The following is a 24,751-nucleotide window of genomic DNA, read 5'->3' as shown; positions in this document are numbered from 1 at the left end:
TAAACTGTTTGCACTTTTGTTTTTCTTCCCAAGTTATTTTTCCCTTCGAAATCCAATTCTTCCTGTGCAACAAGAAATTCGGTTCTGCACACATATATTGTATCTAGGATATACTATAACATATTTAACATGTATAGGACTGCTTGCCATCTAGGGGAGGGGGTGGAGGGAGGGAAGGAAAAAGTCAGAACAGAAGGGAGTGCAAGGGATAATGTTGTAAAAAATTACCCATGCATATGTACTGTCAATAAAAAGTTGTAATTATTTTTAAAAATAGGGCCATAAGCAAGATCTTCTTCCTAACCAATGCTGCCCAAGATCTCCCTATTCTCTTAATGGGGGAGTGTGAGATAGTTGGAGTTAAATTAAATTAAAATTTAATTTAATTTAATTTTAAAATTTAATTTAATTTAAAAATAAAATAAAATCAACATTTAAATTAAAAAAAACTGGCACAGTCCTCACTTCAGTATACCAAGGAAGGTAGTGAGTATCCTAGACTCAGAACTGGCTCTCTCACTCTTTGGGCAGAATAAGAACACATCTGGGTCCAAAAGACCTGGATTCAAGTGTCAGGTCTGACATTTAGTGACCATGGACCTTCCTAAAGGGCTCAATTTCTTCCTCTGTTCAATGAGAATGTTGGACTGGGTCTAATTCTACCCAAGAAGCATTTATTAATCCCCTATTGTGTAATAGGCCCCAGACATACAAAGACAAAAGGAAAAATAGCATTTACTCTTAAAGTGCATTCTCGCTCTTTTTGTTGTTCACTTGCAGTTTTTTCTCATTTTTTTTCCTTTTTGATCTGATTTTGCTTGTGCAGCAAGAGAATTGTAAAAATATGTTTACACATATTGGATTTAACATACATTTTAGCATGTTTAATATAACATAAAATTGAAAAGGGAGGAAGACAGGAAAGAAGGAAGAGAGGGAGGGAGGGAAGAAGGAAAGGAGGGAGGAAGGGAAGAAGGAAGGGAGGAGGGAGGGAAAGGAGGGAAGGAAGGGATAGAGGGAGGGAGGGAAGAAGGAAGGGAGGGAGGAAAGGGAGGGAAAGAGCCAGACTGTGAAGGGATTCAAATGCCAAAGGGAGCCACTGAAGCTTCTCAGAGAGTGGAGTGACGCAGTCCCACTTGTGCTCAGTCTGAGAGTTTTGTGCCAGTTTGGAAGGTGACTTGGGAAGCCAATTCCAGTTCAGCCAAGGCCAATTAAGAGGCTGTTATAATTATTCAGGCAAAAGGCAGTTTGGGATAGGGTCCTACTGAGTGAAAAAAGGGCCGGAGAGGTTTTAAGGCCAGAGAGAACAAGAGCTGGTGACTGATCCAGTGGCCTCTGAAGTCAGTTGCAGGTCTACATCTACAATCCTGTGACCTAGGTCCAAACCCCAGCTCTGGTACTTGCTTCATGTGTGATCTTGGACAACTCACCTGACCTCTTTGGGATGCAGCTTCCTGGCTTGTAAAATGAGGACTTTGGCCCAGATGGCCTCCAAGGGCCCTTCCAGCTCTAAATCCTGTGACGCATTGCCTGCTGAGCCAAGACACGTTTAGCCCAGCTGAGAAAACCTAGTCACCCCAGGGGCCAAGCCATCCAAACCATTCAGAGGCCGGGACTTTGGGGAAACTGCCCATATAAGCAAAGCCAGGGAGGAAGGGGCTGCCACTCCCAGCCTCAGGGCCCCTTCCTGTACTTGCTGGGCCAATTCTGACCATCCGGTTACTGAAATGGAGCTCTTTGCACAGGGAGTGCCCTGTTTCACACACACAGCTTTCCCCAGCATCTGGCAGCTTTCTAGATCCTGTCTGGTGGGGCTAGTCCACATTCAGCCCTGGGGGTGCTGGCTCAGGGCCCTGGAAGTAAAGCGATCCTTGCCAATGCTGAGCCTCAGTGGTCCGGGTTTGCTGTTCTTGGCTTCCCTTTGCCTTCGGGGGAGGCAGAACTGTTAGCGTCTCATTCCGGTCTGTAACAGGAGTGTATGTGTGTATGTGGGGGGGCAGCTTGGCCCAGAATGCCCGAGCCAGAAGCAACCTTAAAAACCATCTAGTCCAATCTCATTTTATAGACTCAGGAAACTAAGGCACAGGGAAGAGATGGGTCCCATGGGGCAGAGCTCAAACCCCCTGCTTCAGTACTTGGGCTTTCTTGGTACCAGCTAGGGAGCTGGGGCAGCTGTCTACCTGCTATCTGTCAGAGCCCAGGAAGACCCCAAAATAGAATGGAGAAGAGGCCACAGGATCTAGTGTAAAGTCCCGTTCTGTCGTCTCTCAGTTGTAATCCTTCTCTGGGAGGAGGTTTCTTTTCTGTGTGAATCTTTTCCTCTGAGAGCAGGTTTCTTGGGAGGCTTCTGGAGCCTTCCCCTCCAAAAGTGTGGGATTGCTGGACTTGCGAATCTACAGAACATCTTCTCTTTGACTCAATTCAGAACTTCCGTCCCAACTCAATGTCCCAGTCTGGACTGCTCTTCAGACTCAATGTTGCCTTCTTTTATCCTCTCAGAGAATGGGCTTGTGAGAACTCCCACAGCCACTGAACTTGCTCCTTTTAAAGGGGTAAACTCCTTTCCAGAAGTCTAAAGGTGTAAACTCCTTTAAAGGTGTGAACTAAAGGTGTGAATTCTGAGGTAGAGAATTGTTTAGACAACCTGAGTTAGAACCTTGTAATCCTAACAAGCTCCAGCATCTCCCTTCTCAAGGGTCCAAGCAGGCAGAAGCAGCCCTGAGCTCTCAGTGACACCCTGGCCAAAACTTCTTTCCTCTCTGTATTCCAGTCCTCCTCTCCACTTTTACTTTTCTCTTTTCTGTTTCCAGAATCGGTTCCTAGCACATCAATGGTCACTTCTAGGATGAATGAAGGAAAGAAAAAACATTCCTGCCCTCAAGGGGCTTACATTCACATAAAGGGAATACTGGTGGTAGGAGAGGGGAGATCTGGGCTGTGAAGTTACTGGGCTAGTCAGTGGAGCCAGAAGGGAATTGCTGGGTACACCCTTTCCAGTAGGTCCCCTGAGAACCTCATAATACAGCTCAAAGTCTGGTAAAAAGATTCCCCGACAGCACTCAGGACAATGAAGAATGTTGACTTATGGGATACCCTTCACTTTTCCCCACCGAAAATGCAGAAAACATCCCCAGTAGCCCCTAAACAATCTATAGCCTTTTTTTCTCCTTCCTCTCAAGAAAATTCCCCTTCCCTCTACCTTCCCTCCACAGCCCAACATGGGAGCCCGGTTTTTGTCCCAGAATCCACTAAAGCCTCAAGCTTGAGGGTTCTATCCTAAGGTTTGAGAAGTAACCTCCTTCTCATTGAAATGACTGCCTGGTAATGGTAGAGGGCAAAGGTCAGGTCTTTTGTTCCCATCACCCCCTCGTGACTCAGTCAGTTATAGGGCCATTAAGTAAGATCTTCTTCCTAACCGATGCTGCCCGACATCTCCCTATTCTCTTATGGGGGGTGTGAGATAGTTGGGATTAAGTTGGCCACAGTCACACAGCTAGGAAGGTGAGTTCTGACTTGAACTCAGGTCCTCCAGAATCCAGGACCAGTGATCTATGCACTGTAACATTTAGCTGTCCCCCACTGATGCATTGTTGGTGGAGTTGTGAAAGAATCCAGCCATTCTGAAGAGCAATCTGGAATTATGCCCAAAAAGTTATCAAAATGTGCATACCCTTTGACCCAGCCATACTACTACTGGGCTTATATCCCAAGGAAATACTAAAGAAGGGAAAGGGACTTGTATGTGCCAAAATGTTTGTGGCAGCCCTTTTCATAGTGGCTAGAAACTGGAAAATGAATGGATGCCCATCCATTGGAGAATGGTTGGGTAAATTACGGTATATGAAGGTTATGGAATATTATTGCTCTGTAAGAAATGATCAGCAGGAGGAATACAGAGAGGCTTGGAGAGACTTACATCAATTGATGCTGAGTGAAACGAGCAGAACCAGAAGATCTCTGTACACTTCAACAATGATACTGTATGAGGATTGATTCTGATGGAAGTGGATATCTTCAACACAGAGAAGAGCTAATCCAATTCCAATGGATCAATGATGGACAGAATCAGCTACACCCAGAAAAGGAACACTGGGAAATGAGTGTAAACTTAGAGCATTGGTTTTGTTTTGTTTTATTTTGTTTTGTTTTTCTCCCCAGGCTATTTTTACCTTCTGAATACAATTCTTCCTTTGCAACAACAAAAACAAAATTTGGTTCTACACATATATATTGTACCTAGGATATACTATAAGATATTTAATATGTATGGGAATGCCTGCCATCTAGGGGAGGGAGTGGAGGGAAGGAGGGGAAAAACTCAGAACAGAAGGGAGTGCAAGGGATAATGTTGAAAAAAAAACCTACCTATACATATGTACTGTCAAAGAAAATATTATAATTATAAAAATTAATTTAAAAAGATTAAAAAAATAAAAAATTAAATTAAATAAAAAAAAAGAAAACATTTAGCTGTCCCCTATTCTCTTATTAAAAATTTGGATTCCAGGATCTTTTCTCTCTTCAAAAGACTAGTGCTATTCAGAAATTTCTGACTTCTCTCTCCAGAAGGCTTGACTCTGGAACTCTCCAATTGGATATTTCTAAAGAAACAATATGGTACGACCCAGGAAATCCCCTTTCTCTTGATAGACTGGGATTCATAACTCTCCTAGAACTTAGTCAAATTTATAAAACCACAAGTCATTTCCCAATTGATGATAAATGGCCAAAGGCTATAATCAGTCAGTTTTTAGAAAAAGAACTCAAAGCCATCTATAATCATATGAAAAATGCTCTCAATCACTGTTGCTTAGAGAAATGAAAATTTAAACAGCTCAGAGGTAGCACTCACACCTATCAGGCTGGATAATATGACAGAAAAGGAAAATGACAAATGTTGGAAGGGATGTGGGAAAATACTAGATTGTTGGCGGAGTTGTGAACTAATACCAACATTCTGTCGAACAATTTTAAATCATGGCCAAAGGGCTATAAATCTGTAGACATACCTCTATTAGGTCTGTTTCCCAAAGAGAACAAACAAAAAGGAAAAGTATCTATATGTCTAAAAATATTGGATATTTTATTTTCCCCACTTACACATAAAACAATTTTTGACATTTGTTTTTAAAACTTTGATTTCCAGATTCGCTCCCTTCCTCCCTCCTCAGCCCCCCACCCCCATTGAGAAGGCACATGTGACATTGTATAAAACATTTCCATAAAAGTCATGTTGTGAAAGAAAACACAGATTCCCCCCCCAAAAAAAAACCTTCAAGAAAAATAAAGTTTAAAAAGTCTGCTTCGATCTGTATTCAGACACGATCAGTTCTTTCTCTGGGTATGGATGGCATTTTTCATCATAAGTCCTTCAGAATAGTAGTCTTGGATCATTTTATTACTGAGAATAGCAAAGTCATTCACAGCCAATCATCCCCCAACATTGCTATTATTCTTTTACACAGAGTATATTTACAGGAGCTCTTTTTGTGGTGGCAAAGAATTGGAAAGTGAGGGGATATCCATCAATTGGGAAATGGCATAATGGGAAATGAATATGATGGAAGATTATTGTTCGATAAGAAATGACAAGCAGGATGTTTTCAGAAAAACTTACAAAGACTTAAGTGAACTGATGTAAAGTGAAGTGAGCAGAACCAAGAGAGAGTAAACAGTTAAAGCAATATTGTAGCATGATCAACTGTGAATGATTTAACTATTCTCAGCAATACAATGATCCAAGACAATTCCAAGGGACTTGTGATGAAAAATTCTCTCCACAGCAATTTGGAACTCTGCTCAAAAAGTCATCAAACTGAGCATATCCTTTGACCCGGCAGTGCTTCTACTGGGCTTGTATCCCAAGGAGATCTTAAAGTAGGGAAAGGATCCACATGGGCAAAAATGTTTGTGGCAGCCCTTTTTGTAGTGGCAAGGAACTGAAAACCACTCAGGTTGGGGAATGGCTGAAAAAGTGATGATAGATGAGTATGATGGAATATTATTGTTCTATAAGAAACAATCAGCTGGAAGATTTTAGAGAAGCCTGGAGGGACTTAAAGGTACTGATGCTGAGTGAAATGAGTGGAACCAGGAGATCATTATACACGGCAACTACAAGATTATGTGATGATCAATTCTGATGGACATGGCTCTCTTCAACAATGAGATGATTCAAGCCAGTTCCAATTGTTCAGGGGTGATGAGAGCCATCCACACCCAAAGAGAGCACTGTGGGAACTGAGTGTGGACCACATCATAGCATTTTCACTCTTTTTGTTGTTTGCTCGCATTTTGTTTTCTTTCTCGTTTTTTTTCCTTTTTGATTCGTTTTTTCTTGTGCAGTAAGATAATTGTATACATATGTACACATATATTTTAACATGTTTAACATATTTTGGATTACTTTCCATCTAGGGGAGGGAGTGGTGAAAAGGGGAAATTTTGGAACACAAGGCTTTGTAAGGGTCAATGTTGAAAATTTATCCATGCATATGTTTTCAAAAGAAAAAGCTTTAATTAAAAAAAAAGAAAAATTCTATAAAATAAACTATTTTTCTTGGGTTTTTTTGTCTGTTTTCTTCTGCAACATGGCTAATAAACATGCTTTACATAACAGTGCATGTATCATCTATATCAAATTGCCTTCTCAAGGGAGGGAGGGAGAAAGAACATTTAGAACGCAAAATGAAAAAACACAGAAAAATTGTTTTACATGTAATTTTTAAAAATTAGAACTTTAAAAAGAAACAACGTAAGGGATAGTCTTAGTTACCCTTACCAGTCCCTGCTGCTGGCTGTGTCCCTTTTGACTCCATTGTTACATTACTGTTATCACCTTCTGATACAATCTTACTTATTTGTAAGTAAGCTCTCTCAAGAGGATTTCCCTTCCCATAATTAGTTTTCTTGCCAACAAGACATTCTGTTCTCTGTTTAAATAGGAACCCTGCTCCCTGCCTCAAACTTGATCAATAGTTGGGCTAGACAGTGTGAGAAATATGGGCATCCAATTGTTGCCAGTGCAACCACCTCAGCGCCATCTGTTCTCTGCTTCATGAAAATGGCCCTCTTTTGAAGCAGGGTATCCTCAAGTCCAAATCCACTTTTTCTAATATTTTGATCACTCTGGTTCAGTCCAATTGGCCCCCTTTGTAACCCTAGTTATTTTTTCCCACTTTTACTTCAACACCTTCATCTGAGAAGGCTCCACAGGCTGCGTTCTAGCATGTCCATTTTACAGAGCCCTGAGTCCTTCCCAGATACAACTGTTTAGGAATTAGAAAAAGAGATTTTCCAGGATAATTTTGACTCTATGCGATTTTTACCTTATATACTAATATTAGATTCTAACCCCTCCTTCTGAATAAGAAGCAACACTGCTATAGTCATACCCACCAGTTCATTTGGGTTCTGAGATCCAGTTTATCTGGGCTTCTCCTAAGGTGATCTCATTAAAAGAATCTAGATATTCTCTTGCCTTGCATATCTACCCCTTATTAATTATTCTTGTTCTGTTCTGTCCAGTCCAAAGGTCTTTTTTCTTTTGGAAAAAGAAATAAAAGGAACAAAAGTTGAGCAGCCCCACCCTTATCCAAGACCAGGGTTTCGTTCACAGACACCTTTTCAGGTCCCTGGGCTGTGTCGTCTTTCCCCGGTAGAATGAAAGCTCCTGAGTGGCTATCTTTGGCAATGAGAGGATCCAGTTCAATTCCAATTGGTCAGTGATGAACTGAACCAGCTACACCCAGCGAAAGAACACTGGGAAATGAGTGTGGACCACAACATAGCATTTCCACTCTTTCTGTTGTTCTTTGCTTGCATTTTTGTTTTTCTTCTCAGGTTATTTTTACCTTCTTTCTAAATCTGATTTTTCTTGTGCAACAAGATAACTGTATAAATATGTACACATCTTTTGTATTTAAGATATACTTTAATATGTTTAACATGTATGGGACTGCCTGCATCTGGGGGGGGGGTGGAGGGAAGGAGGGGAAGGGTTTGCAAGGGTCAATGTTAAAAAATTACCCATGTATTTGTTCTGTCAATAAAAAGCTATAATTAAAAAAAAAAAGAATGAAAACTCCTAGAAATAAGGAGCTGTCTTGCTAGCATATTTGGGCCCTTGCTTATCACAATACCTGGTGCATTATAAGGACTTAACACCTCTGGTTGCCCACCTATCATCATTTTCCTATCCCCATCAATGTTATTATCCCATTTTTGATCTTTATCTTTTCCCAACTATAGTTATCCATTCCACATGGCAACTTTCCTAATCACGTTTTTATATATTGCTGGTCAGCATAAGAAATTCAATGGGAATTTGGGGGGAGATTTGCAGAAATCCCAGATGACACAGAAGATGTTTAGAAACTTGGAAATGCATAAAATATATAAAAATAAATGTATAAAAATATGTGCATAAAATATGTTGCATAATATCAACTTATTTTATCTTTTAATGCCATAAACACACACAGTTTTTTTTTAAGTTAAAAAATGTAAAAAGTTAAAGTTTGTGAAAAGAAATCAAAAGCCAGCAGACAATACACAATTTTACAGAGATTTTCCACATTATAGGGGTGCCACACCATTAAGCCGTTGAGGTGAAAGGGATACTGTATAGCTCTCAAATGAGATTAACTTTAGTTTTCTCAGCAGCTTGAGAGCTTTGATATTCTTGACACTGTTCTTCTAAGATTGGTACACACTTGGGGTCTCAATCTCTTGCCCTTGTTTTTCAACTTCTTTATAAATTCAGACATACTGATGAATCTGCGGCCTCATAGACCTATTCTTTCCGGTTATGCAGATGCAATCCATCTACATCTAGTCTACTCTTGCCCATGTCTTCCTGTAACAGATCATCTCGCACATAGAAACACACACACAATCCAATTTGGTCAATTTCCTCCACAGGACACTCACCCAATGTGCTTGGAGCCTTCAATCCCTTGTTATAATGTGGATATCAATGGAGCACAGACAGTCCAACTGGTCTCGTAGGATCAGAGTATATCAGAGCCAAAAAAGAGCCTTAGAGGCCCTCGTGCCAGCTCCTTTATTCTACAAATAAGGAAACCAAGGCTCAGAGAGATGAAGGGTCATCCATATAGTGTCAGAGTAAGAAGGAGGAACTAAGATGGCAGACAGTAGACAGGACATTCCCTGAAGTCTTCCTGGCTTGCTTCAGAATTAACACCACATCAAGCCTCTGAATGGAATTTGGAGGGACAGAACCCGCAAATATTTGGAGTATGACAAATTTCCAGCAGAAGATGGAAAGACTTTTAATTTTATTTTGTTTTTTATTAATTTTTATAATTATAACATTTTTTAACAGTAAATATGCATAGATAATTTTTTTACATTATACCTTGTACTCCCTTCTGTTCCGAGTTTTTCCCCTCCTTCCCTCCACCCCCTCCCCTAGATGGCAGGCAGTCCCATACATGTTAAATATCTTATAGTATATCCTAGGTGCAATATATGTGTGCAGAACTGAATTTTGTTGTTGTTGTTGTTGCAAAGGAAGAATTGTATTCAGAAGGTAAAAATAATCTGGGAAGAAAAACAAAACAAAACAACAAAAACCAATGCTCACAGTTTACACTCATTTCCCAGTGTTCCTTTTCTGGGTGTGGCTGATTCTGTCCATCATTGATCAATTGGAATTGGATTAGCTCTTCTCTATGTTGAAGATATCCACTTCAGATGGAAAGACTTAAGGAAAGATCTGTCTCAATTGGGCAGGGGATGCCGCAGGTATAGGTGCAGGGCAGAGATGCCTCCAGGCGCACCGGGAATCTAGTGGAAGGTTCTTAGCCAAAACACAACAGCGCTGGCTATTCTGTGCTCCTTCAGAAGCCAGTGGATCAGCAGAGTAGCTGTGAGCCTTCCCACATAACTACAGAAGGCACACAGTGAGCCCTTGAACCCCACCATAACAGTCCCACGCCCCCCAGCAAGGCTCCAGAACAGTGTGAAGCACTGTCTGTCATCCTGCAGAGAAAGCTGGGGACAATTGTGCCATAGGAACAGACCTTTAAAAATGAGCAAAAAGAAAACGAAAAAAAAACTCTAGACCATGTTATAGAGACAGAGAAGAATAGATCTTAAACCCAGAATACACTAAAGGTAAAATGCCACCAGACGAAGCCTCAGAGGCTGATATGAGCTGGTCTCTAACTCAAAAGGCTTTCTTGGAAGAATTCAAAAAGGATCTTAAAAGAGAGTTCAAAGAAAAATGGGGAAAAGAAATGAGAGCTTTGGGAAAGGAAACAGAAATTGTCTAAAGAAAGTAATTCCTTAAAAAATACAACTGGTGAAATGGAACAAAAATATAGAAGAAAGGCGCTTCTTTAAAAATAGATTCTGGTGAAACATAAGTGTGCGAGGTAGGATTTGAAGCCAGGTCTTATCGACTCTTAAGTTCAGCATCGCACGACCTTCCATATGGAGCTTTCTAAAATTGTAAGTTGGCCAGTGAGTTTCCAGCACGTTGCCCTCTTCAAACACCTCCCCTTTTTCCTACTTGTTAGAATCTTATTCTTAAGAACTTCCCATCCCTCCTGGGCTAACGTTCCCCTGTGGAATTTTCATGAATAAAGTGTTACTTGTGCTTTTTATCTGAACCCTTTGGGATCTGTTTGCTTGACATTTAGATCACATGTCAGATTGTGACTGTTTTCTCTTCAGCACAAATTCTATGATGAAATAGCCACTTTTCTCTGAGGTTCCTGCAGTTTACCTTCCAGAAACATGCGTTTTTCCCCTTTTTTGATGAGAATCAAATTCTCATTCACTCCTTCAGCTTTTGCAGGCTGAAATCATCCTTAAAATATTAATTAGCAGTTCTGCTTTTGCCAGAAAGAGGTCTCTAGCAGACACTTAGCTAGAAGTTCCCCCTAAAGCTCTACCTGACTTGTCAGTGGTTTTCCAAAGTCCTCATCTACATCCTCTTTCCTTCCAGGTGGATTAGAGTATACTTCAATGACAATAAAACTTCTGGTTTTGCTTTTCTTGATCTTTGTCCAAATACTCTCCACCATGTTTCTCCACTCTGATTTCCTCATCATAGATCTTCACAATATACAATGATATCCTCCTCCCCCTTTTCCTAGCCCATTCACTTTGTATAATGGCCACACAGAGCCATATTCTAGCCAAGAGTCTCATCCCACCAAGTCTCTGGGATACTTCTGAGGTAAGATTTGCCTCCTTTCATTGAGATGAAGAGTTCCCTTTGCTAAGGTTAGGGACTTAACCTATGATTCCAGTGGTGCAGAAAACTCCCAGAAATTCTATCCACCATTGCACATGGGCACCCTTTCTGCCAGTCGGTGAGAAATTTAATGATTTGTCCAGGGCATACAGCCAATATGTATCAAAGGTGGAACTTGAACTCAGGTCTTCTGGCTCTGAGGCTGGCTGGCTCTACCCACTATACCACCCTTCAAACAACAACCACAACCACAAATATGTTTATTGGTGTATGCATGTGTGTATACATATATATGTGTGTGTGTTTGTTTGTGCATATAGCTATATCCGTCACATTTAAATCATTTGTGTATAGACATCTGAGGACTTGGGTTTTATTGTGTGGTTCCTTTTTTGAATTTGGTCTTCTGTGAATTTCTGCTCTCTCTTACTGTTATTCTCTTCCTACATTATAACTACTCTTATCGTCTCTAGCGTGACGGGTTTCTTCCTCCTGCCATTTCAATTTAAAGCTCTTTTGATTAGATTTGCAAGATTCCAGGCATCTCCATTTGGACCACCCCTTGTTAGATGTATCCCATTTCTATCCGAGAGACCATCATTCCTATATTTTGAGCTATGATCCAAAAATACTCACATGCCATTCTCAGACGCCATCTCCCTAAGCAGCTGTTCACATTCCCAATCTGCCTCTTTCTCCTTCAATCAATAGTCATGATGTAATGCCATCTGTGCCCCCCCAAGGCCTTTGCTTTCTTACCGAAGACTTTATAATCCTGGGTGATTCTTTCTAGTAGCCCTCAGTCCCTTTCCACCTCAACAATCGCAGTGGTGGTCAAGAGAGCTCTAATCCTTATTGGTTTTGTACCATCGAGGAGCAGCACTTTAACCGTTTCCACTCAAAATGTGAGAATCTTGATCTAGGTGGATAAAAGGGTAAATGTTTTATTTTCTTTGAAAAAAATCATATCCTCCTGTAACCCTGCTAGATTGACAATTGAGATCCCTTGCCTTGGTTTTCAGCTTTACTTTTTTCTAGATTCTGTGGTGCTACTGGGGGTGGAGCAGGGTTATCAACACAAATAAATCCGCTCTTGTAACCCAGTTTAGAAGTTGCAAATGATTAAGAATTGTTTTATGGATGAATATATTTTTTGCATGTCAATGAAAATGCTGGACCGGTGAAGATATCCAGTTGGAATTTATGTACTGATATTTGTTTCATATTTAGCAATGGTTTTATATTCATAAAATTTGTACTTGGACAAAGTTTCTTAGATTTTAAAGAAAATTTACAGTATTTTGTCTATTCCACAAATTTTTTCCTACTGATCAACTGAAAAATTAACATCCTCTCTACTCCCTGGTAGTTCTTCCTGTGATAAATGGTTTTTCCAGCACTGTCTTATAAATTTCCACATATAATTTTTTTACGTTTACAAATAAAATGATACATTTTTCTGTAGAGGTTCAGGAGGCAAGATTTCAGGTCTTAAATCTTACAGTAACTTGGCTCCCCCGAACTCCCTTTTCTTATTGAAATAGCAGAGACTGCTTGTCAATATAATAAATGAATAATCTAGCAACTGAAGCAAAAGGCAAACACTATTCTTTGGATTAAAGGCAAACCTTTGAACTCAGGACAGGAAAAACAGCCCATAATAGAGATGAAAGGCATTTGGGAGAAAGATACTTGAGGAATTGCTGATGGGATTGTTGTCATCCTTATCCTTATTTCCTAACTTCTCTCATAGGTTAAAGTATTGTAGAAAAAGTCTTCATGGTGGCAGACTCAAAGTCTTGCCAAAAATTCCTGATAATCATTTAGAGTAACCAATTTATCCCCCTGTGAAGATTTGTGCCATTTTAATTCCCAAATACATTGTAACAGGAGACGTGTCCAGAGACTGGATAATTTGGAGATTCATTCACCATTTTTCCAAAAAAATTATATATAAGTTCCAAAAGGGACCATAGAAATTCCAGGAGAACTCCAGAGCCTCTGAGGAGAATTAAGAGGAGGCTTTATTTTCTGTTCTATAGGTTAGAGAATTAGGTTTACAAACCTGAGAAGGAAAACTCTTCCTTGATCTAAGCACAAGTGCGTGTGTGTGTGTGTGTGTGTGTGTGTGTGTGTGTGTGTGTGTTACTTCCTCGGGAGAATAATAAAAATATGACAGACTCTCAATGGAATTGCTGAACTGTACTAGAACTTTGGAAGTCCAGGGAATCACCCCAGAATAAAACTGTAAGAATGGGGATCACACAATTTGAAGAGGGTTGTGAATCTTTAATATTTAGAGTGACGTGATCAGTTTATTATGTGGGAGTTCTTTTTTGGATATACTGAAATTAAGATGTCTGGGGCAGCTAGGGGGCGCAGTGGATAGAGCACCAGCCCTGAAGTCAGGAGGACCTGAGTTCAAATTTGACCTCAGACACTTACCACTTCCTGGCTGTCTGACCCTTGGCAAAAAGAAAGAAAAAGAAAAGAAATTAAGATGTCTGCTGGACATCCAGATGCAAGTCTGTATACAAGCAGAGAGGTTAGGATTGAATAAGTAGATGTAAGAACCATCAGTATGGAGATGATCATTAAGGACATAAGAGATGATGAAATCACATATAAAGATAATATATGGGGGCAGCTAGGGGGCGCAGTGGATAGAGCACCAGCCTTGAATTCAGGAGGACCCGAGTTCAAATCTGGTCTCAGACACTTAACACTTCCTAGCTGTGTGACCCTGGGCAAGTCACTTAACACCAGCCTCAGAAAAAAAGAAAAGAAAAAAAAAAAAAAAAAGAAAACTTATGAAAAAAAGATAATATATGGGGGGCAGCTAGGGGGCACAGTGGATAGAGCACCAGTCCTGAATTCAGGAGGTCCAGAGTTCAAATCTGGTCTCAGACACTTAACACTTCCTGGCTGTGTGACCCTGGGCAAGTCACTTAACCTCACTTGCCTCAGCAAAAAAGGAAAGAAACAAAGAAACAAAGAAAGAAAAAGAAATTAAGATGTCTACTGGATATCTGGATGGAAGTCTGTATATAAGCAGAGAAGTTAGGACTGAATAAATAGATGTAAGAACCATCATTATGGAGATGATAATTAAGGACATGATGAAATTGCCTATAAAGATAGTATATGTGGAGAAGAGAAGGGGGCCCAGGAAAGAGCCCTGTGGGACACCCATACTTAATGGGTATAACTTGAATGAAGATCCAGTGAAGACTGAGAAGGAATGGCCAGATAGGTAAGAGGAAAACCAGGAGAGAGCAGTGTCCCAGAAGCCTAGAGAGAAGAAAGTATCAAAAAGACAGTGATTAATAGTGTCAAAGGCTGCAGAAAGGTCAATTCAACGTAATTAATGAATTTATTTAATTTATGAATGTATTATCGACGTAATTATTAATGAGATTTAATTATCAATGCAATTAGTTTATTTCTTAAGCACCTGCTAGGTGCCAGGCACTGTGCTGAGCACTGGAGATACAAAGAAGGAAAAGAAACAGTCTCCGCCCTCGAGGAGTTTATCATCTAATAAAGGAAGACAGCATACAAATGGAAGCTAGAAGGGGCGAGGAGAATGGGGACCATGGCCAGCAGGCCCAGCTGCAGAAGGGGTGGATTGGAAAGTCCTAAAGGAAAGCCCTCCAATCAGAGGGGAGAGGAGGCTGAGGGAGGTAAGAGAGATGGGGAGTGATCAGCTTCTCCCAGAAGGGGCATCTCATTCCTTGGAGCTGAAACTAAGCAGAACTGAAGAGAGAAGTTTGGGTGTAAGAGTCTGGAGGTTACAGCCAGGTGCTCCAGAAGGATGAGGATCGAGAAAAGACATTGGGGTCAGCAATGAAGAAATCATCGGTAACTTTGGATTTGCAGTGAAATAATGAGCTTGGGAGCCAGACTACAGCAAGGAGAAGGGAGTAGAGGGGAAGAAGTAAAGACCCAGATTGTAGATGCCCTTCCCAGGAGTCTGGCCACAAAGGGCAGAAGAGATCCGGGATGATAGTGAGGATGGAAAGCTCAAGAGAAAGTAAGCCGTGGCCAGTAGGAAAACAGCCAGCGGACGGGTAGAGGCAGAAGAGTTCAATTTGACCCTAAATTCACAAAAGTGAAGATGATGGGGCTCCAGGAAACAGGATGAAATGAAGTTGCCCCTACAATCATCCTGGCTTGACTCTTCAGTCTCTCCTTATATACTCAATCCTTTCCTGCTCCCTATAAACATAGTCAATTCTTCCCAATCCTGAAAAAGAACCCTCCCTTGCTCCTGCCATTTCCTCTAAACATCATCTTTTGTCTCTCCACCCTTTCACAGCCAAACTCCTGGAAAGAGTTGTCTAGACCCCTCGTCTCTACTTTCTGTCTTTTCACTCACTTCTTAGTACATTTCCAATTGACTTCTGATCTCACTCAATTCAAACTGCCCTCTCTCAAACTTCTTTTTTTTTCCTTCTTTTTTCTTTTCTTTTTTTTTCTTTTCTTTTCTTTTCTTTTCTTTTTTTTTTTTTTTTTTTTTTTTTTTGAGGCTGGGGTTAAGTGACTTGCCCAGGGTCACACAGCTAGAAAGTGTTAAGTGTCTGAGACCAGATTTGAACTCAGGTCCTCCTGAATTCAAGATTGATGCTCTATCCACTGCGCCACCTAGCTGCCCCCTCTCTCAAACTTCTAAGGGTTCATCAACTGTCAAATCCAATGCCCCCCTTTTCAGTTCTCATCCCTCCCACTACCTCTACAGTATCTGACACTGTTAATGACCTCCTGGGTTTTTATTCTCTTCTCAGAGGGGTTTGTGACCCTTTGTTCCCTTGGTTTTCTTCCTATCTACTTCTTAGTTTCCACACCCTCCTCCAGCTGTGGGTGTTCCTCAAGTCTCTATCCTGAGCTCTTTTTTCTTTTTCTTTACACTCTCACTTGGTGACTTCATTTCTATGCCAGGTTTAATTCACTATGTTCTATTTACGGTATTCAGTCTCACCTCCTTACTGAGATCTCAATGCCCATTTCCAATTGCTAGACAGAAAAACGGACGAGCCATCACCATCTCAAACTCAACATATCCAAAACTAAACTCGTTATCTTTTTTCCTAGACCTACTTACTTCCCTTCCAAATTTTCCCACTTCTATCAAGGACCGACCATCCTTTTCATCTTCATGCTCAGTTATACCGTACGTATCCAGGAAGTTGACAAAGCTCATTTCTTCTTCTACCATATCTATCACCTCTGTCCCATTTTCTCTACTCATTTTGCCACTGTCCTCATTCATGCCTTCATCACTACTTACGTAGAATATCAAAATAGCCTCCCAATTGGTTACCTTGCAAGGTTTCTCTCCACTCTCTAATCTGTCCTCCATACAACTGCCAAAGTGATTTTCCTAGCATAGATCCTTGCTGCTCCCCTACTTAATAAGCTCCCAGGGCTCCCTATTGTCTTTAAGATCAATTATAAGATGCTCTGGCTTTCTTTTAAAGTCCTTTCCAACCTGGCTCCAATCAACCTTTCCAATCTTGTTATGCTATATCCTGCTCACTATGGCCCAGTCTCGGAGTTCCTCACATATGACATTTTCACATCCCATTTCTGTGCCTTTGCACTGGCCGTGTCTCATCCCTCACTTCTTCCTCTGAGAACTCCTTGCTTTTAAATTTGTCCACAAACATCACCTTCTATATGAAAAGTTTCCCAATTTCCCCAGCTGCTGGTGCTCCCCTATTTTTTCTTTTGTATTTCTTTTGTCTGTATTTCACATACAGAATGTAAGTTCCCTGAGGGCAGGTCCAGCTCCTTTTTATTTCTGTATCTGCAATGTCTATCTAGCGCGGTACCTGGAACATCATGTCTGACAAATACTTGGTGATGCATCGACTATTGCCCGATGCCGTCTTTGGGATGCTTCCAGAACTGACTGTTTCAATAACGCCATTCTCTCCAAAAATAAAACCAATTAGCGAGCACTTCTTGAGTATCTACTATGGGCCAAGCATTGAACTAAGTGCTGGGGATACAAGTAACATGGTGAAATGGCCCCTCTCTGCAAGGAGCTACATTCTACCAAGGGAGCCCAGAAGACAAAAAGAAGGCTTTCTCACTGCTTTTTCTTGGGATGGTGGATAAAGAAATGGGGAAAGTTGACTTTATTAAGTATTTAAAGGCAATGTGAAACATTTGCTATCTTACTTTCCTGGGCTTGTAATGAGCATGAACAAAATGACCTGCATGAAGATATGTGTAATCTAGTCAATAGCATCTGTTGTAGAGAAAGAAATCTTATGAGACATCCAGTGCAATCCCTCAAGGCAAGTCAACATATACACTGAGACTTGGTGACTTGAGTGTGACTTGGAGAGGATGGGAAAATATATTGAAAAACAGGGCTCAGAATAAAAAATCCAAATAGGTTAAAGGCTTGAAAACAACTCCAAATTTTCCTACCTATATAACATGAACACTTTCATCCAGAACAGAGTCACAGTTCACTGGAGATAGAGTGTTAACATAACATCACATTCCCCCCTCCAAAAAAAAATAATAAATTGACTATATCTTTTTACAGACAAGAAACAACTGGTTACCAAAATGGAAATCAGCTGTCTATGCACAGAGGAAGGAAGAAAGTCAGGCCCAAACTAGGAGAAAGAATAAAGATGAGAAGATGACACTTGAAAGAAGCTGTTAGAGTTGCAGATTGATTTATTCAAACTATGGGTATTAAAAAAAACTCAATTGAGAAAGAGAAGCCAGCGTAGACTTTCACTCTTTCCTATGGATGTTTAACTGAAATAAAGCACTTGGCACAATGAGGGCGGCAAAAGAGCCCAGAAACCACCTCATTCAGCAAACACTTGATCTCCTTGCCAAGTGGAGAACCATGGCGGCCAAGGGCAACACTAGTTTAGAACATAAACTCAATTACAAAATGGTACGGAAGAGGATGGTGGAAGATTACAAGTCACCTCATAAAATAGGAAAAAAGCGATGAAGGAAAAACCTTCGGCAGAAGGACTGGCATGAGCCCCGGTGAAGCTCAAGAGCATTTTTTGAGATGAAACAGGGAAGTGAGTAAGTAACAGACAGGTGAAAAATGGACCAAATTTGCCAGCATCTTAATAGCAATCTATTTTCATCCACTACATTTGAACTCTAACATCTCAGTTTCTGATGTGCTAATGAAATGGAAAAGAGGCCTAAGAAAATGAAGTCAGGAAAGACCAGGTGGACCAGAGTACATACACACAGAAGGGATCTGTGCTGGGGGCAACACAATTTGGAAAGTGTTGAGGGATCCATTTACGAGATTTGAAAAAGGAGGTGCCGAACGACGAGGGGAAAAAAACCACAGATGGCATCACTGCCCAAAAGAAGAAAAGGTTACTGAGAGGCCACGACTAAGCAACGACCCATATGGCTCTACTCTCATCATTTGAGCACTTTAAGAGAATGCTTTACACATGTACTAAGGACATCCTTGATGATCCCAGGAGAAGTGATCTGGTTTTCACGAATGATTTTCTACAACAGACCACATCTTTCCAGTGCCACAACGGACTTCAAGGAAGGCATAGAGGACACAGAAGTCCATTTGTTGTTTACTGATTATTTGTAAATCACTTAGGTTGACAGACCCAAATGCTACCAAAGGTTCTGCTCCAACAAAGTGTCTCTTAAACATTAATGAAACTAAGCAAGATTCCTTGTTGGAGAGAGACAGAGACAGACAGAGAGGTGGAGGGAGAAAGACAGAGAATGGGGGGGGGAGAGATTCAGAGAGACAGAGAGACAGAGAGAGAGAGAGAGAGAGAGAGAGAGAGAGAGAGAGAGAGAGAGAGAGAGAGAGAGAGAGACAGAGAGACAGAGAGAGACAGAGAGAGACAGAGAGAGAGAGAGAGAGAGAGAGAGAGAGAGAGAGAGAGAGAGAGAGAGAGAGAGAACATTAAGAAGGAAGCTGTGTGCTCCCCAAAGGGATTCTTCTCTCTGCCTATGCAAAGTCCAAAGGGAAGAGGTAAGTGGCCCGGTGCTTCTGTTACTATGTGACATTATACTAAGCCCAGAAGACTCCAGGATTTCTTCCATGAAATTCGTGATCACTCAGAAGAGATGAACCTGACAAACCATACGGGGAAAACCAGTTGGATGACAACTGCCTGTTATTCAGTATCTGAGACAGCCAGATAGGCAATCTATTGAATTCAAATATCAATACATCTTATTTCTGCCCCTTCTATCACTAATCTACCTTTCCCTATATACCTGATCCTTGCTTACTACAAATATTCCATGTTTCCCTCATTTTAAAAACCCTCCTTTGATACAAGCATCCCCACTAGCTCTTGTCCCGTATCTCTCCTCATCCGTGAGCAAACTCCTGAAGAAAGCTCTTCTCCATTGCTTCTCTTCTCATCTTCTTCTAAACTGCCTGCAGCCTGGCTTCCTACCTCATCATTCAGTTCAAAAGGCTCTCTCTAGACACCAATAATCTCTTCTTTGTCAACCTTTCCTCAGTCTTTCTCTTGGCCTCTGTGCTGCCTTTGATGCTCTTCTTACCATTTCTCCACTCTCAGTTTTTGTGCCATTGCTCTCTTTGATTTGTCTAACCGACCACTCTAACTCATCCTCCTTTGGTGTCCATCTGGTCACCCGGAACTGCCACGTGGCTTCCAGAAGCTGTAGCGGACACAGCAGCCACACCCGAGTAAAAACCATGTTGGCAGCCAGCTAACCCGAGGTGACAGCCACCAACAGGGCTCATACTCCATCAGTGAATTAGGGAGATGTCTGCCACAAGCATATGAAGACTTGACCCCGGTGGAATGGGTAGATTAGGACAATTTGTTCCAGTAGCCGGGAAGGTATCATTATCCTCCCAGTTACCCAGGTTCACAACCTAAGGGTTATCGCATCACACCTGGACTATGACAATGGCCTGATTGTCACCATGCTGATTGCCACAAGTTCCTTTTCCTTCCAGTTCAAGCTTTACTCAGCAAAGTGATTTTCCTAAAGGGGGGGTCCAATTACATCACTCCCCCCCCACATACACACACATTCTCACTAAGTGAAGTCCAGTGGCTCCTCTCTTTGGCTTTCTACTTTCCCAGTGTTCTTAACACTATTCTTGCCCAGTGATACGGCCTGACTGCTCCCTTCACAAGACCCTCCATCTGTTGGCTCTGAGCATTTTCACCAACTGGGTTCCATTTCTAGACTTCTCTCCCTCCTCATCTTTGCCCCCTGGCTTCCTTCGAGTCTCAGCTAAAGTCTTACCCAATCCCACTTAATATTATCACCTTCCCTCCCAGGTTATCTCCACTGTTTCCTGTCTGTATCTTGTTTGGACATAGCTGTTGGCATCTACTCTCCTCCCTTAGCCTGTGGGCTCCTTGAAAGCAGGGATTGTCTCTTTCTGGTCCTTGTGTCTCCAGAACTTAGCACAGTGACATTCAGATAGTGCTTAATGATTGCTTGCCGACTGCCTGACTGGACATATACTGACGTTGAGTCTGGGTCAGCATTGTGCCCGGGGAAAAGGAAGCAGACTCAGTTGCATTTGGGAAACTGCAGATCTTTTCATAATACCAAGTTGCGTCCGGTCACCAAAATCTACCTTTGATAGCTAGGAATTGTTGACGTCTCTCTACGGCCACCAGTCTTGGAACATCAAGGGCTCCAAAGACTCCCAACTACGGGTGGTCCGAGGGGCGATGGAGGAACCCACCGGGGAGGCGAATCAAACTGTTCGCGTTCCCAGGCACAAGAAGCGGTGTGAATGAAATAATCCAGAGTGCAAAAGGAGAAGAGCCTTCATATAATAAGGAACAAGGAGAAAGAGATGGACAGCTCCAGTGCTGCCCTAGTGCCCATCATCAGAGCTAGAGGAAAGCCCCAGCACTTTCAGTGGATGCTCTGGCAAGATTTCTGAGAGGGAATGGACAACAATTTTACCGTCTCCTTGGAGAATTAGACTCGATACTAGGAGGAACCGGCTTCAAAGCCCACCTTTGACAGCAGCTCTGGGCAAGTGACTTGATTTCTGTAAAATGGCGACGACATCTCTAGTTTTGTCAACTAGTTGTCGTCTGTAAAATGGAGACGGCGTCTCACTTACCCATTGGACTTTGCAGTCCCTTAGCTGTCCGGGATGACTTAAGGCAGTCCTGCTTTTACCTCTGGGCCTGTCTAGGGACCCCCGCTTCCTTCCCTGAAATGTCAAAGAGGTAGACGAAATGGCCTTTAGAAATTTAGAGTGCTAAGAGTTTCCTCAAGTCTCTGTCCTCTGCTGTTTTTTGCACCCAGGGCTCCCGTGGCCTCTCACAAAGGAAAGCCCTTCCTCCCATTTTCAGGAAGGCTGGACGGGGGTCCTTTTGGCAGCAGAGCTCAGGGCTCTTCTGCCCACTTCTCCACTCTTTGGGAGAGCCTTGGCCACCAGAGGAGCAAGGGACGAGGGACGCAAGTGTCCTGACGGGATCTTTTCTTGCCACTGGGCCAGGCTGAAGTCCCCCGGACCTGGAATTCGAGCCTGCCCGTGGCTCCCATTCATCCAGCCAGGAGAGACAAAGCCGGGAGCTCTTTGTCTTCCAAGCTCCCACCCGGGTCTCCTCATCCCGGGCTGGGAGCGCTTTCTGCCGTACTTTCTCCCGGGCTGCGACTGCCCGGGCACCCCCTCCATCCACGTGCTGGCCAACATGGGCATCTGCGGGGGAAGGTCACGGATGCCCGGGGCCCCATCCCTACCCCCGCCGCAGCTCCTCTCTGGGTCTCTCTCCCACCCTTCCCCGTGGGACGGTCACTCCATGCTCCGATCTCTTTCCCACCATCCTTTCTCTGCTCCCCTGTCAAAACAGAGCACCGGCCAGCCGCAGGGGCGATGGGGGGGCGGCACTCTTTAACCGGGACCCCCCAAGATTACGAGCAGAGCTTTTTGGAAGGGATTCGGGGTGAAGGGTGGCGGAGTAAGCCAAGGACGTTTGTCCCGCCCGGGCCACCCCTCTCTGGGGCTCTCCTGGACCTTCCTCCCTGGAGCTTGGGGTCAGAAGTGTGAGCCCCTCGGATGGGCCACTGCTTTAAAAAGCCAAGCTCTCGTGGCTATTGAGCGCGACAACTTGAGTGGGAGTGGGTCTCTCTCTCTCTCCCAGCCGCCCCTGGGGAAAGAGGAGGAAGGATGTGATTAAGGGGGTGGGGGAGGGGAGGCTCAGTGGGCCCCAGTTGGTTCCTGGGGAGCAGTCGGGCAAGGCACTAGGACCTAGAAGGCATCTCTCCACCCTGGCAGGAATTCCTTGCTCGGAGCTCAGACAACAAAGGCAGAGGGTTTCTTTCTCTCAGCATCTCCACCCAACAGCCCAGCCCTGGTGAGTGCGGCTCCGGCGTTCTGCGCGCGGCGCGGAGCAGATGTCCGAGGGGGGAAACACGAGGCGAAAGGCTCCGGGGCTGCGCCGTCCCGCCCGCCCGGCCCCTCGGCTCCCCCGGCCCTCCGTCCCCCCCGGGGGGCTCTCCCCTTCCCCTTCCATTCTGGGGGGCTCGCGTCCCCCCAGCTTCTACCTGGGATTTTCTTGTGGAAAAAGTGAGTTGCCGTGTCCTTTGTTTGTAGCGCGCGGAGGTGGGACGTGACTTTAAGTGGATGAGTAAATGGGGGGAAGGGGAAGCGGGGGGCAGCAGAGGTGGGGGGCGAGGTCCCCGAGGACTCGGAAGGATGGGGGGGGGGCTTTTGCCTCCTGACGGGCCGGAGGGGTGCGGGGAGACAATGCGAAGCGCCCCCTCCCATCCCGCCGGGTTATTGGGACTGGGTGCCACCGGGACCCCCCCTGCTGACCCCCCCCACCCCCCTCCCCGTCCCCAGAGCTCCATGAGCAGCCCAGCTCCATCCCCTACCCCCTCTCCCCTTTCTCCTGGCCTCCAAGAAGGTGTGAAGAGGCCAGCCTTTTCCAGGGCCTGGGGGGCAGGAGGGGTCCTGGGGAGGTGTGTGTGTGGGGGGGTTTGTAGACCCTGGCTTTGCCCAAAGGGGGAGGGAGGGGGAGGGGGAGGGAGGGCTGGGAAGGCAGAGCTCCATCGCTCAGCCCCCGCTTACTACTTGGCGCCCAGAACAATGAAAGGTGTGCACTCCCGGCTCCCGGCGCGAGGTTCCCAGAGAAACCCCTTCAGCCTGAGGGAGGCTCAACAGCTGCAAGGGGGTGGCTTTTGACAGCGGGGCTCCCCGCCCGCCCCCAGCCCCATTCCCAGGCGGCGCCTGGAAATGTCAGTGGGATGTGGCGATTGCGGGGCGGACTGGGGGAGAGGGTGTGCCCAGCCCACCAGCACAAAGGCCCGGCCTGTTCTCCAAGGACGGTCCCTTTTCCAGGCAGATCTGCTCACATCCTGGGGGAGTCGGAGGGCGTCCCTCTGAGAGAGCGCTTCCTTCGCCTCACACAAGGGAGCCTTCTGTCCCAGGAAACTGAGCCGGGGTGTGGATTACTTTACAGCTGTTAGTGGGGGTGGGGCCCTGAACATCTGCCCCGAATCTCAACTTGATATGAGCCATTTGCCAGGAAGATCGGGGCTCTGAGCAGCTTCTCTCTCCTTGAAACGCTAGCCAAGGGGGAACCCGACCTTCCTCCCTGCCCAAAGAGCTCCTGAAAGACCAAGGAAGAAGAGGAGCAAGCCAGGGGCCCGGGGGAAAGATCTCTTCCTGGAGTCGGGTTCTGGGCCTGACTAACATCCGCACCCTTCCCTCTCTCTCCTCTTGTTTGCTTTTCCCTTCCCCTTTCTTGTCTCCCCGCCCCCCCCACTCTGTCCACCTCAGGTCTTGGAGGTCCACCACAATATGGAACTGGATTTTGGACACTTTGACGAAAGAGACAAAGCATCCAGGAACATGCGAGGGTCCCGGCTGAATGGGCTTCCCAGCCCTACCCACAGTGCCCACTGCAGCTTCTACCGGACCCGGACCTTGCAGGCTCTGAGCAATGAGAAGAAGGCCAAGAAGGTCCGCTTCTACCGGAACGGAGACCGCTACTTCAAGGGCATCGTGTACGCCGTGTCCACCGACCGCTTCCGCAGCTTCGACGCCTTGCTGGCTGACCTGACCCGCTCCCTCTCCGACAACATCAACCTCCCCCAGGGAGTGCGCTACATCTATACTATCGATGGAGGCCGCAAGATTGGGAGCATGGACGAGCTGGAGGAAGGTAACCCAGCTGTCCTGGGGATCAGGGCAAAAGAGCAAATGATCCTAAATCTAGAGCTGAAAGGGAACTCGGTGGTCATCTAGGCCAGCTCCCCCATTTTACAGAGAAGGAAACTGAGGCCCAAAGAAAGGTCACATAGCCACTAAATGACAGAGTCAAGTTTGGAACTGAGGTCCCGGGACTCCGATCTTCTTTTCAGTAGGCTGTGATGCTCGGGTCACGGTATTTAGTGGGAAACGATCCTTGGGGTCGAGGTTCTATTTCTTCAGAAGGCCTGTTGGCAGAGCGATGCCATGGCATCCGTGGTATTCTCTTCGTATCCACAACCTAGGCTGGGGCTCTTAAGTGTCAGAGCTGTCCCATT

At 44.2% G+C, this 24,751-nt stretch overlaps 1 protein-coding gene and 1 long non-coding RNA gene across 7 annotated transcripts in view; one reads left to right on the top strand and one right to left on the bottom strand.

Moving 5' to 3' along the window:
- Positions 1–24,751, bottom strand: part of LOC141549163 (uncharacterized) — a 34,113-nt gene that overhangs the window by 8,144 nt on the left and 1,218 nt on the right. Inside the window, exon 2 of the long non-coding RNA XR_012484261.1 lies at positions 21,336–21,428. This is a non-coding gene — a long non-coding RNA (uncharacterized LOC141549163). The remainder of the gene's footprint in view (positions 1–21,335; positions 21,429–24,751) is intronic.
- The window catches only part of DCX (doublecortin), a 44,305-nt gene continuing 41,992 nt past the window's right edge, over positions 22,439–24,751 (top strand). For 2 of the 6 annotated variants that reach the window (XM_074278553.1, XM_074278548.1), the window contains exons 1-2: positions 22,441–22,575; positions 24,003–24,387. In XM_074278553.1, the coding sequence (XP_074134654.1) occupies positions 24,024–24,387 (364 nt within the window). In that variant the 5' untranslated portion in view covers positions 22,441–22,575; positions 24,003–24,023. Of the gene's footprint in view, positions 22,576–22,613; positions 22,788–24,002; positions 24,388–24,751 lie in introns of those variants that run through there. The other 4 variants (XM_074278551.1, XM_074278552.1, XM_074278550.1 and 1 more) reach the window with 4 other exon arrangements.

Source organism: Sminthopsis crassicaudata, chromosome X, assembly GCF_048593235.1.
Source record: "Sminthopsis crassicaudata isolate SCR6 chromosome X, ASM4859323v1, whole genome shotgun sequence".
NCBI lineage: Eukaryota > Metazoa > Chordata > Mammalia > Dasyuromorphia > Dasyuridae > Sminthopsis > Sminthopsis crassicaudata.
Note: the sequence above shows the minus strand (reverse complement) of the source record. Positions and strands in the feature narration are given on the sequence as shown.